At 39.8% G+C, this 14,044-nt stretch overlaps 1 protein-coding gene across 3 annotated transcripts in view; it reads left to right on the top strand.

The window, feature by feature from the left end:
- ZMYM2 (zinc finger MYM-type containing 2) overlaps positions 1-14,044 on the top strand; it is an 88,524-nt gene that overhangs the window by 22,086 nt on the left and 52,394 nt on the right. For 2 of the 3 annotated variants that reach the window (XM_065730110.1, XM_065730109.1), the window contains exons 3-5: positions 4,289-4,577; positions 10,331-10,496; positions 11,291-11,503. In XM_065730110.1, the coding sequence (XP_065586182.1) occupies positions 4,289-4,577; positions 10,331-10,496; positions 11,291-11,503 (668 nt within the window). Of the gene's footprint in view, positions 1-4,288; positions 4,578-10,330; positions 10,503-11,290; positions 11,504-14,044 lie in introns of those variants that run through there. The other variant, XM_065730108.1, reaches the window with a different exon arrangement.

Raw genomic sequence — 14,044 nt, forward strand, 5'->3', positions numbered from 1 at the left:
CCACTAAACCATGTCCCTCAGTGCAACAACAAAATGTTTCTTGGAACATCTTCAGGATCAGTGACTCCACCATCTCCATGGGCAGCCCGTTCCAGCACCTCTCTGAGAAGTATTTCCTAACGTCCAATCTGAATCACCCATGGCACAATGTGAGGCCATTCCAAACCTCTTACCAGCTTCTTTGAACATGCTCTAGGGCCTCAGTGTCTTTTGTTCAGTTTTGGGCCCCTCACTACAGTACTCAAGCGAAGGGCTGAGTACAGAGGGATGATCACTTCCCTGCTCCTACTGGCAGCGCTGTTTCTGATAACAAGCCAGCATGCCATTGGTCCCACCTAGGCACTCTGCTGGCTGATGTTCAGCTAAGCATCAACCAATACCCCCAGGTCCATTTCCTCTACGCAGTCTTCCAACCGCTCTGCACCAAGACTATAGAGTTGCCTGAAGTTGTTGTGCCCAGAGTGCAGGACCTGGCACTTGGTCTTGTTGAACTTCATCCCACTGACCTCATCCCAGCTATGCAGCCTGTCCTGTCCCGATTGCTCTGTAAGGCCTTCCTACCCCCAGGCAGATTGACACTTCCTGCCAGCTTGGTGTTGTATGCAAACTTAATGAGGGTGCACTAAAGCCCTCATCCAGCTCATCAATGAGGATATTGAATGGGATAGGCCCCAATACTGAGCCCTGGGGTATGCCACTTGTGACTGTTCGCCCAGCTGGATTTATCTCAGTTCTCTCTGAGTTATCTCTCCCTGACACCTAATCTAAATCTCCCTTCCTTTAATTTAAAACCATTTCCCCTTGTGCTATTGCCATCTACCCATGTAAAAATTTGATTTTCCTCGTGTTTATAAACTCCCTTTAAATATTGGAAGACCTGCAGGTTAAATATTGGTCTCCCTGCAACTTTCTCTTTTCCAGGCTGAATAAGGCCAGTTTCCTCAACCTGTCTTCATAGGAAAGGTGCTTTGGGCCTTGTATCATCCTCATGACCCTCCTCTGGACCCGCTCCAAAAACTCCTCATCCTTCCTGCATTGGGGACCCCAGACTTGGATTCAGTACTCCAGTTAGGGCCTCACAAGGGCAGAATAGAGTCCCCTCCCTCACCCTGTTGGCCACCCCTTTTCTGGTGGAACCCAGGATACTTTTGGTCTTCCATGCTGCAGATGTATGCTGCTGGCTTGTGTTAAGTTTTTCGTCAACCACAACTCCTGAGCCCTTCTCAGCAGGGCTACTCTCATAGAGTTCTCCCAGTTTGTATACATATCTGGGATTACCTTGACCCAGGTGCAAGACCTCGCACTTTGCTTTGCTGAACCTCATTAGATTCACAGGGGCCCATCTTCTCAGTTTATCAGAGTTCTTCTGTATGGCATCCCTTCCTTCTGCTTTATCAGCTGCATCACTCAGCTTGGTGTCATCAGCATACTTGCTGAGGGTGTGCTTATCATTTGTATCATTGATAAAGATGGTAAAGAGTACCAGACCCAAGATGGACCACTGAGGGATACCACTTGCTTCTGGCTTCCACCTGGGCACAGAGCCATTGACCAGAACTCTCTGGCTGTGACCTTCCAACTAATTTTTTATCCACCCTTCAGATCTGTGTATCTAATTTAGAGATATGGATGTGAGGAGGACCATGACAAAGGCCCTGCAGAAGTCTGTGTAGATGACATTAGTTGCCTTCCATTTGTCCTTCAGAGTTGTCACTCTGTCATAGAACGCCACCAGATGGATCAGACATGGTCTTCCCTTGGTGAAGCCATGCTTGCTTTCTTGGATCACCCACATGTCCATCATGCTCTTTAAAACGTCTTTCAGAAGGATCTGTTCCATAGGCATCCTGGGAACAGATGTGGGGACTGTTGTATTTCAGGTTCTTTTGGAATGGAACTTAGGTCTCGCTGTTCTGAATGGAATCCAATTTTTGTGCATCTGAGCTGCTTCAAAAAGAGAATGAACAACTGGTAAATTAAATGTGACCCATGTTATTAATGCCGATGTTCTTGAGTATGTTTCAAGGGCTGCACGCATCTACAAAACTTCATAACAACCTGCATAACTTCAGGCAGAAGTAGAAGATAGTTTCTTCTGCTTTGAAAATAAATTAATACATATATATATGAAAGGCATCATTTCATTGAGCCAATTTTTTTTTCCAGGTGATTCTACAAATGAATGTATTAGTGCAAGTGGGAGTAAGGAATAATTTTATAGCAATTTTGAGTAGAAATGAATGAAAAAATAGGAACAGTTATTATAGTTAAGAAAGAATTGAATGTGAAACTGCGTGGTCTAATAAACTTCTCCATTAGAGGAGAGAACTGGAGGTAGAAACCTGAAGGATGAAGACATAAGGGCACTGGGGCATGGAAACTGATCAGAAAGCAGTTAAGGATGTGTGATATATCTTCTCAGTTCAAGGACGTGAAAAGCCAATTTAGCTCTTCTGTAGAGCATATGAACTGGAATAGTTAATGTAGTTAAAGAATGAAATAAAAAATGTTGTCTAGGAAGATGTGATACAGAAAAAGTAATAATAAAAAAATGTTCTTGTGGTATGTTTATTGAAGGAGAAATGTAACACCATGTCAGTTAGAGGAGGCGAGTCAATTTCTGGCTTGCCTTACATGTCTGAGAAATAGGACGTCCTTAGCAGCTACAAAGTCACGCTGGGAAATCATCTTCCACTTGCTGAGTGTTCTCTCATTTTCTTACATCTGTATATTCTTCGCAGCAGAATAACTTACCATACAATATCTAATATTATGGATATATCTAATATTCATACAATCTAAAGAATGATTATGAACCAAGGTAATGCCTCTTAATATTAAGTTATAGGCAGTTACTGGTTCTTGTTGTCTGAAGGTCTTGTTGTCTGAAGTTGTAGAATTTGAAATAATCTTTGTGACTTGATAATGCTAATTTAACAGTCTATGAACCTACAGAATTGGATGTTGAGGGCTTGAATATTTCTATTTAATTTCAGTAAATTCTGTTCAAACTTAAAAATAGTAGCAGAGCTACTACCAAGTAGAGTGGTAGCTGTGTATGTGAAATAGTGTGTAGTAGGGAAATAGTATGTAGTAGGGAAATAGCTGTGTAAATGACTGGAATAACAGGCTTGAAAGGTAAGTCCCAAATTCTGTGAGAGTGCTTGGAACAGCTGACACATACTATCAAAAATGTTTGTAAATGGTTTGTTATAGTGGAAAGAAGTTCTTATTCAGTTTTTAGTTCATATTCAAGTAATGTATCGTTCTTGGCATCCTTTAGAAGCTCAGAGTTCCTGAACTGTAGTTATAGTTATTAAAATGAAAGCTTATGTTCTGTTGAAAAGCCTAGAATTTGCATTTTAATGGAGGACAGAACTTTATATTTTTCTTGTCCAAACTGTGTCTTTTGATCCAAGGTACTGGATGTAATTTAACCAGAAGCATGCAACATTTCCAGGTGCATTAAAAGAACTTGGGTAAAATTTCATTTCTAGAAGATAATGCAAATTATTCTGCAAAATGTTATGCTATAAAAGAAGTGCCAAAAGGGACTGAGTTCTGTAACAGTGTGTAGTCCAAAAATACATGGAAGACTAGTGATGTCTGGAATAGAATGACATGGAATTGTTTATTGCCAGAACATAATGGAATGTTATTTTCTAAGGGCTTGGATTTCTACTGAAAAAAACCTTGAAACTCTCATGACTGCCACTTTGCAGATTACTTGTTGCATTGAGAATACTATAATATTTAAAACAAACTCTACAGTAATCAGTGACATAGGCTGAAATCATGCTATTCTTTGGCTGCATGCTAGACTGAGACTTCTGTGGAGGACCTCTATGATTTGCAACAGAGGCACGACTAAGTAACTTATCAGTTGCACATTAAAGCTCATTTGAGTATAAAATAACTAATGCAAATCTTAAGGTTTCATAGTTTTGTGGATAAATTTGGAAAGTTTGTCTTGAACCTTAGTATTGCTGATGGTAGTTTCAGTTTTGTTGGTCTAGAGATAGAATTGCCTGTTTGCAAACAGTGCAAGTGAATGGAGGTCTGCAAAACTTATCTTGATGTGTAGGATGGGACTTCTATGTGTCTCATTCATGTTCCAAAGCTTTCTTCAACAGTGGTGCTGTGAAAGTGATTTTTAAATCTAAATTACTAAAATATCACTATAATAGTTCCAGGAAAAAAAAATATTTTGACCATGTATCTGTGGATATTATTCTCTGTATATGTTCATGTTTGCTCACTCAGCTGTTTTTTTTTTCCTTTACTGAAGATTCTTGGATATCCCAGTCAGCTTCATTCCCTAGGAATCAAAAGCAGCCAGGTGTGGATTCTTTGTCACCGGTAGCATCACTACCTAAACAGATCTTCCAGCCTTCTACTCAGCAGCCACCGCCTTCTAAACAGGTTAAAGTCACATGTGCAAACTGCAAAAAGCCTTTGCAGAAGGGACAGACTGCTTATCAACGGAAGGGATCGGCTCATCTTTTTTGTTCTACTACCTGCCTCTCATCATTCTCACACAAACCCACTCCAAAGAAACTTTGTGTCATGTGCAGAAAGTAAGAGTTTTTTTTTAACTTCTATTTTTATTAGCAGCTAAAATCCAGTAATACATGGGGTTCACATGCATTCATGATAGTTGTGTTGTTAATTATATAAAATTTGACTACACAGGTACTTTATATACTGTCAGTTTAATGTCATTTGGAAATGTTTAATTCAGTGTGCACACAGGAACAAAATAAAGTGTCGCTTTGAGTTCAGAGTAGGGCAGGATTATTTCCATGAGAGACAAACACAAACTAGGGGTTTTGAGGATGGAGAAAACAGGCGGTGGGAGAGGCAGGGAAGTGAAGGTGTCTGAGTTATATACTGTGCCAGAATATATTTAGACAAAAAGTAATGCTCATGAAAAGAGTAGACCTTTTTGACAGAAAGCATTCATTTAGGTAGTAGAAGATAGAAAGTCAAGAGATCTTAAAGTAGAAGCTGAAAACAGCTGGAAAAAACATTGGGAACTCTTTCACTGTTGTCTATGTGTGTAGAGGAGGAGAAACTTTGGGCTTATCCCATAGAGTATGTGCAACTATGGCAATTTTTCAAGTTAATACTTAAGAGGGTAGTAGAAAGGGTGACAAGCATACTTAAAAGTGGCTTATTCTGAACTATTGGTTAGGTTTGACTTGTAATTTTTCATTGTTTCCAAAGCTCAAAACTGACAAAGGGAAATCTTCCATGATTCCAGTATCTGAAGGGGCCTACAGGAAGGCTGGGGAGAGACTTTATATGAAGACACTTAGTGACAGGACAAAGGGTAATAATGGCTTTAAACTGAAAGAGGGTAGATCTAGCCTAGATATTAGGAAGAAAGTCTTTACTGTGAGGGTGGTGAAACACTGTAACAGATTGTCCAAGGGGGTTGCGGATGCTCTTTTCTCTGGAGGTGTTCGGCTACATGGGGCTTTGAGCAACCTGGTCTGGAGAGAGGTGTCCCTGCCTATAGCAGGGGGTTGGAACATAGATGATCTTAAAGGTAGGTCCCTTTCATCCCAAAACATTTTATGGTTCTATGATTTTATCTTCCTAGTGCTGGGTGTACTAGCTGTACTGTTTTGTCCTGTTGGTTTACCTGTTCTGAGGTACTCGTACACTTCTGTATCTTTTGCAGTAAAATCTCTGTCTGGTACACACTGCTCCCTACACTGGTTGAATGATTAATTCTTACCAAACTAAAGAAGACTTACAGTAAAGACTACCTTTGTTAATGTATGTTTTGGAGAAGGTAATTGTAGCTTAATCACAGAGTCATGTGTTTAAACTAATGGAAGCTTTAGATTAATATACAGTGAAGTGGATGAATTGCTTGTATTCATTCAGATCTGTCGCTTCATTTCTCTTGAGACTGAGTGTCAAAGTATAGAAAGTATTTATACCTTTCATTTTCATACCTTGGTACACTGTAAATATCTCAGATTTAACATTGTTGCTCTTTTAAAATAGACGTAACAGCTCTAATTGTCAGAGCAGTTAAGTTACCTCTACAGAGCTAGTTAAGAGCACTATACCCTTTCTGATAGTTTGTACGTGTTTGTGCAGAGATTTTTTTTTATGCACCTATTTCTTTTTGTATGGTAAATATTCCACTAACTATCATAGATAAAACTGAAAATTAACTGTCTTATTTCTGACTGAAATCATGAAAATTTATATTCTTTGGATATAGTTACTAGCGCATTATAAGCAGCTACATGCAAATGAAAATGCTTTATTTTTGAGTAATGGGGAAAAAACTTACTTCTAGCTTCTTTGTTTAAAATAGTTTGCATAGTTTAATTTCTGAAGAACATCTGTGAAGTCACATTTAGGCACTTCTTGAGGTGAAGTTGGTCTTTACTCTTCCACTAATATGCAGTAACTCATTCAATTATGCTTGAAAGGAAAATGAAATGTAAGTGGTTCTTCAGTTGCATGCCTTCTTCATGAAGCTCAGTCTTATCCATCCTTTTTGCTTTATTGCTGAGGTTTTTGCTACCTGGTGCTAGCAAAGCTGGTATCTTTCAAGACTGACCTTGAATGTCTCCAGGTACTGTGCACATCTCTGGGCAGCGTCTTTCATTGCTTCACTACCCTTCTCATAAAAACAAAACAAAACCTTTTTCCTCATATCCAGTCTAAAACTCCCTTAAAATATAAATTATAAATATTACTTTTTGACCTCCTACTCATCTACTTTGATGAGAGTTAATTGTGTTTATAAATTCTTATAGGATGCAGCCAGAAACTCCTAAGATTCTCAAGGCAGGAGCTTTGGCTTTGTTTTCCTGACCACAAGTGTATGACTCCTTAACCTTAATTTCCTGTGGCTTGCTGAAAGGCAAGCCAAAAGTTGCTGATTTTCCTTCAGCAGGAGGCAGACTTGCAAGTGGTAATGTTGAGGACATGGTATGAGTTAATTTACATAAATGTTAAAATAGTTTGGGTTGGAAGTGACCTTAGAGCCCATCCAGTTCCAGCCACCTGCCATGAGCTGGATTGCTGCCCACCAGCTGAGGCTGCATGGGGTCTGATCTGATCTTGAATGCCTTGGGGAGAGGGGCATCCACAGTTTCTCTGGGCAGCTTTGCCAGTGTTTCACCACTGTATGATTAAATAATTTCTTCCTGATACCTGATTTAAATCTCTCCTCTTTTAGTTTAAAGCCTTTCCCACTTGTCCTGCTGTTGAAATTCCTGATGGAGTCAATTTCTGGCTTTCTTGTAGGCTTACTTTCAGAGGAGTCCATCCAGGGAAGCATACAGCATTTTTGTCACTCATCCTAGTTTTAAGTTCCTGTGTATGAGTGAAACATATCTTCTACAGCTCATGGTCTGTTGTAGTACAGAGCCAAACCTGGCCAGTCCATGGTTTTGGTTTTTTTTTGCCTAGTAGCACTTCCTGTATGTTGATAAGTGAAGGTGGAGAAGTGAAGGTTGGAGATTGTCTTGGCCAGAGTGACCATGAAATGGTGGAGTTTGCTATTCTGGGTGACGTTGAGGGTGACTAGCAAAACTGCTACCTTGGACTTCCGGAGGGCAGACTTTGACCTGTTCAGGACGCTTGTTGCAAGGGTCACTTGGGACTTGCTCCTGAGGGGTAAAGGGGTCCGGGAAGCCTGGATGCTCCTCAAGATGGAAATCTTAAAGGCACAGGAGCAGGCTGTCCCGGAGTCCCGTACGTCGAGCCGAGCCTGAGGAGAAAAAGACCAGTGTGGATGAACCGGGAACTTTTGTTGAGACTCCAGGAGAAAAAGAGAGTCTGTCCTCTGGAAGATGGGACAGGCTACTTGGGGTGACTACAGAAAACTGGCCAAGATTTGCAGGCAGAAAGTTAGAAATGCTAAAGCCCAGCTTGAACTTAGACTGGCTACTGCTGTAAAGGAGAACAGGAAACCCTTTTACAAATATATTAACAGCAAGAGAAAAACGAAGGAAAATTTCTCTCCTTTACTTGATGAGGCAGGGAATGTAACCACAGATGATAAGGAAAAGGCTGAGGTTCTCAATGCCTTCTTCACATCTGTCTTTAATAGACAGAACAGTTGTCCACAGGGTACTTGCCCTGACCTGGAAGTCCGGGACAGGGCGCATAATGCACCCCCTGTGATCCAAGCAGAGATGGTCAGAGATCTTCTCCTCCATCTGAACTGCCACAAGTCCATGCGGCCAGATGGGATCCACCCAAGGGTGCTGAGGGAGCTGGCAGAGGTGATTGCCAAGCCGCTTTCTGCCATCTATCAAAATTCCTGGTTATCTGGAGAGGTCCCACAAGATTGGAGGCTTGCCGATGTGACTCCCATCTACAAGAAGGGCCGTAAGGAAGACCCGGGGAACTACAGGCCTGTCAGCCTGACCTCGGTATTAGGGAAAGTTATGGAGCATATGATCTTGAGGGAGATCACACGACACGTGCATGGCAACAAGGGGATCAGGCCCAGCCAGCACGGGTTCACAAAGGGCAGGTCGTGCTTGTCCAACCTCATCTCCTTCTATGACTGGGTGACCAGACAGGTAGATGAGGGAAAGGCTGTTGATGTAGTCTACCTGGACTTCAGCAAGGCCTTCGACACGGTCTCCCACAGTATTCTCCTGAGGAAACTGGCAGCCCGTGGTGTGGACAGGTTCACTCTTCTCTGGGTGGAGAACTGGCTGGAAGGCCGTGCCCAGAGGGTAGTGGTTAATGGAGTTAAGTCCAGCTGGTGTCCTGTTACGAGTGGTGTCCCCCAAGGGTCAGTATTGGGGCTCATCTTGTTTAACATCTTTATTGATGACCTAGACAAGGGATGAGGGTAAGTTTGCAGATGACGCCAAGTTGGAAGGATGTGTCAAACTGCCTGAGGGTAGGGAGGCCCTTCAGAGGGATTTGGATAGGCTGAACAGCTGGGCTGAGCTCAATGGGATGAGGTTCAATAAGGCCAAGTGCCGGGTCCTGCACTTTGGCCACAATAACCCCATGCAATGCTATAGGCTTGGGGCAGAATGGCTTGAAGAATGCATAGAGGAAAAGGACCTGGGGGTGTTGGTTGATGCTCGGCTTAACATGAGCCGGCAGTGTGCCTAAGTGGCCAAGAAGGCCAACGGCATCCTGGCCTGTATTAGAAATAGTGTAGCCAGCAGGAGCAGGGAGGTGATCATCCCCCTGTACTCAGCTCAGGTGCAGCCGCACCTCGAGTACTGTGTTCGGTTTTGGGCCCCTCACTACAAGAAGGACATTGAGGCCCTGGAGCGTGTTCAGAGAAGGGCAACAAAACTGGTGAGGGGTCTGGAGCACAAGTCTTATGAGGAGCGGCTGAGGGAGCTGGGATTGTTTAGTCTGGAGAAGAGGAGGCTCAGAGGAAACCTTATTGCACTCTACCACTTCCTGAAGGGGGGTTGTGGTGAGGAGGGGGTGGGCCTCTTCTCCCTGATAAATAATGACAGGACGAGAGGGAATGGCCACAAGTTGCACCGAGGAAGATTTAGATTAGACCTGAGGAAACATTTTTTCTCTGAAAGAGTGGTCAGGCACTGGAATGGCCTGCCTAGGGAGGTGGTTGAGGCACCATCCCTAGCGCTGTTAGATGTTTAGATGAGGTGCTAAGGGATTTGATTTAGTAGTTGGGTAGGGATAGTGATAGGAGGATGGTTGGACTGGATGATCTTGTAGGTCCTTTCCAACCTTATGAACCTATGATAAAACATTTCTTTTGATCAGTGGGCATAGGGGAAGACTTCTGTTTCTTCTCCTTTCTTCTTCTAACTTACAGAATATGATAGTTTGGAATTAAGAGTGAAACTACCAGTAAGATAGCCTTACGTATCTTGAGAGGTCTGAGTAGAAAGGCTGGCTGATGAATGTGGTGTATGTTATGTGTGCAGCATGCAGTGGAGGATCAAAAGAGTTTAAGGGTAACTTCAGTGGGAAAAGTGCAATTAGAAGTGGATTTGTTGTATTTCAGATTAACTTTATTGTTGGTTATATGATTGGTTTACAGCATTAAATAGGTGCAGCCTTGTGGGCAGCTGAACTGTTAAAATAATTTCAAACTTTAGTGGTGTTATTAACTGTTTTTGAAATTTTAAGTGAGAAGACCTCTGAGCAAGTTTGTGGTAGAGTTTTAATTGTTTTAGTTAATAGAAAATATTATTTGTTTGACATGTGACTAACAACTCTACACCCACAAAACTGGTTTAAATTGAAAACATTAAGAGGAATAGATGTTACAAACTGTAAAGTATTGTTGTCTGGGCATATATATTTATATACATATGCTCTAGAGAATTTTCTTGTCTTTCAGAGATATAACAACAATGAAAGGTACCATTGTTGCTCAAGTTGATTCGAGTGAGTCTTTCCAGGAGTTCTGCAGTACATCGTGTTTATCCTTCTATGAAGATAAACAGAATCCCTCAAAAGGAGCTCTGAATAAATCAAGATGCACTATCTGTGGTAAACTAACCGAGGTCTGATCGATTTTGTTTTTCTATTCTTATCCTCAGTAATGACAGTAGTCATATAAATTTCAGTTTATATAGAAGAGAACTGAAAACAAGGAGATGCAAAATATGATTCAACATTTTCATATGCAGTGAGATAGACTTAATGTTCATGAAGAGAAAATTAAGGAGGAAATAGCTCAGATGAAAATGACTCTTGTTGACTTTGTTGGACTGTTTTAAGAAAAATGGTTACTTTCAACATTTTTCTAGTCATTGAGCCTTGCAGTTGTGACCAGGGTTTCCTGAGTAGGAGAACAGACATTTAAGAATTCAATATTTACAAATGAATTTTTTTACTGTATATTTTGAAAAATTATACAGATGCCTTGGAGTACGTACCATATATTTAGTTTTAAATTCTTATTAATGTATTAGTTTTTTTTTTCCTTGATGCCATTACTGGACCTACTGTAGTTGAGATTAATACTTTACACATCATTTAATGTATACATCTCTCGCCATTCTCCACAGGGTTATATTATAGAATTTGCTTTCTACTCAAGTACCCAATTATTACATCCTTCTCTGATCTTTGCTTGCAGGGAACAAGAACAAATGTCTGACTTTTTTTTAATTTCTAAAGTTCTAAAAAAAAAAAAATTGTATTAGTATTTCTATATGATATGATCTGTCCTTAAATTATTCAGTGAGCTACTAAAATATTTTTAGTTACTGTGCTTGAATGTAATGTTTCTGGCTTTTTCTAAGGCAAATTTGTGCTTGTATGATGATGGAGTACTTTCATTTTTGTTTTTTAGATTCGTCATGAAGTTAGCTTTAAAAATATGACTCATAAGCTGTGCAGTGACCACTGCTTCAATAGATACAGGATGGCAAATGGTTTAATAATGAATTGCTGTGAGCACTGTGGGGAGTATTTGCCCAGTAAAGGAGCTGGAAACAATACTCTTACTATTGATGGTCAGCAGAAAAGATTCTGCTGTCAGAACTGCGTTGGTGAATACAAGCAGGTAATTATTTCTTAACCTATGAATTAAAATGAAACAAGCATTAATACTCATTAAATGTATGCTGTTATTCGTAACGTGGTTACATTAATCTAAAAATTAAATGAATGCAGGAGTACAGATGGGGACAAACTAACCCAAGTGGGTCTTTTACTATTGGCTTTCTATTTTTGTTACTGTAATAACAATATCTATTTGTTATAAACCAAATATCGTTGCAATTAACCCTTCTCTTAATTTCTTTCTTTCTAATGGGTGCGTCATTTAGGAGTGCATTAATAACAAGCCTGTCATGCAAGCTTACTAGTTTCTAAGTGATCTTTTCTGGATGGAAAACCTGGCTTGTATGTGATTGAAACTTCGAAAAATACCCAGGGCACGTAGTTTGGATGTTCCTGTGAGAATACTCTTAACACACTGACTGTATACCTATACTGTGTCTAATCTCATTCACTGTACAGGATAAGATTTTGAAATTGGTAATTACTTTCGTCGTTGTGTGCGCTAAATTTTGTTTTCATTTTTCCTTGGTTTGGGTTTCATTTATTCTTATGCTTAAAAACAATTCCAAATCAAGAAATCTTATGGTGAGTAATGATGCAGTTTACATTTTACAGAGCCAGCTTAGCTCTGAAACGCTGCTAATACTGGTTGGAAGGCTTAAATGTTAATCACACCATTTGTAATATTAAATACTTTGGGGCATTATGTGCAATTTGGGGATTTTCTTTTTTTTTTTTTCTAAGTATATACTGGTTTGAGTTTCTACAAATAGTGTTGTGAAATCTGAAATTACTGTTTTACTATGAATTAATTTCTTAACCTGACTTTAAATATACACTTGACCATGTGAGTGGCCCAAGTGCTGCACATTGCTTTGGGTTCATTCTTCATCTCCTTCCATTTTTTAAGAAACCAGTGACCCAAGAGAAACAAGAAACCAGCACTGTATGTTTATAAGCTCCATAATGTTGCATCATCTGTGTTTGTATTTTCTCTTAGGAGTTTAGTGTTGCTACTTTTGGGGTTGTTGGTTCTTATGTATATGCAATGTGCAAACAGCAATACTGGAAACATGCATACGTAAATAGCGTAACTGAAAACATAACATGAGCATTGTTCTTTTGTCACAGCTAATCCAAAAGGGACAGGATAGGTTTCCAAGATACTAAAAACATAGGCATGCCCAGAAGCCATGGGAAGACTTGAAGAAACGTTGAATACTGTCTCTCGAAGAAACAAAAAGGCATGAGATTAACTTTGAACTTGAGACATTCCCACACAACCAATATAACATGCACTGCATATGGAATTAAGAAATGAACGTGGAATTTTGAGAGGTTGAATGATGAATCTGTACTTCCATTACAGACTGTACTCTGTTCAGATGTTTTTGTACGTTGTGTTTAGATGTGTATTTGAGAATGGGAAGGGTGTGGGTAGCAAGTCGTGTATTCTAGTTGGTTTTGGGAAGGAGGAGCAGTTTGCAGAACATTGGAATCTTCATCAGTAGTGGTGGATATTGCACATTATTGTGTGGATCCTTAAGCTTTAAAATTCAGAAACACATTGTTTTGCTGCATTCAGTTCCGACAGAAGGCTTTATTCAGACAAGTCCTTAACATTTTTTTTCTTGGAATGTTTGGTACTGGGGAACTGTAACAGGCTGTGAGAAGCTTAACTGTAGTGCTCATGTGCATCTTGTTTGGACTAGTGATTAAATGTACTTAATCACTGGTGGATTTCAAATGCTCACAGAGCATGGGAGTTTCAGGGTGTTTTTAAGAAAACTAATTTTGAATTAGGAGTTTTTTTAGGATGTTGTTGTAGGTGTCAAAGGTGCTCAGGGTGCAGCAGTTAGTTCAGAGAAACTAGTTGTCAAGCAAGGTTCATTTAAGATTAAGCTTCCATTTTCATTAAGGTTTTTGAACAGAATGTGTACAAGGAATTCTGTTTTTGAAAAAGGAATTTAGATTTTGGAAAATGTCACTGGAAACTCATTGGACCATTATGGGTGAATCATAGGTTTCTTTATTCAGTAGTAATGGTATTTTCTTGGAAATTTTTGATTCAGATCTGGCAATTAAGGCAAGGAGAGAATATGGGAGTGCTGCTGTTACATACTGAAATAAACACACTGGAGTCAATGTAGGAAAAGTTGATGTCATTTGATTACAACGTTGAGCTATACAACTTGTTACTGTGTGTCACATAAATTTCAGCAAATGTTTTCTTACATTACTGTAAAATAAATAGGTTTTGCCAGTACGAGCTTTGTGTTAAGCAGTTTATATTGTTAATGTCATAAGACTATCACTATGCTTTACTTTTGTAGTAGCAATAAACGAAAACTGGTTTTTATTACTTGTACCAATCTATATACTTCATCCCTATTTTTTGAATAAATATTACACTGATTTGAAAAAACATTTTTTTTAATCAACTTATCATGAACAGTTTTTCTTCCTGGAATGAAAAATTAAATTGTGCATAATAAAAGTTACTGTGGCTATTGGAATGGCCGCTGAGCGCAAGTGATCCATT

The sequence above is a fragment of the Cyrtonyx montezumae genome, unplaced genomic scaffold, assembly GCF_038088225.1.
Source record: "Cyrtonyx montezumae isolate F1298 unplaced genomic scaffold, pur_monq_1.0 scaffold_12, whole genome shotgun sequence".
Lineage (NCBI taxonomy): Eukaryota > Metazoa > Chordata > Aves > Galliformes > Odontophoridae > Cyrtonyx > Cyrtonyx montezumae.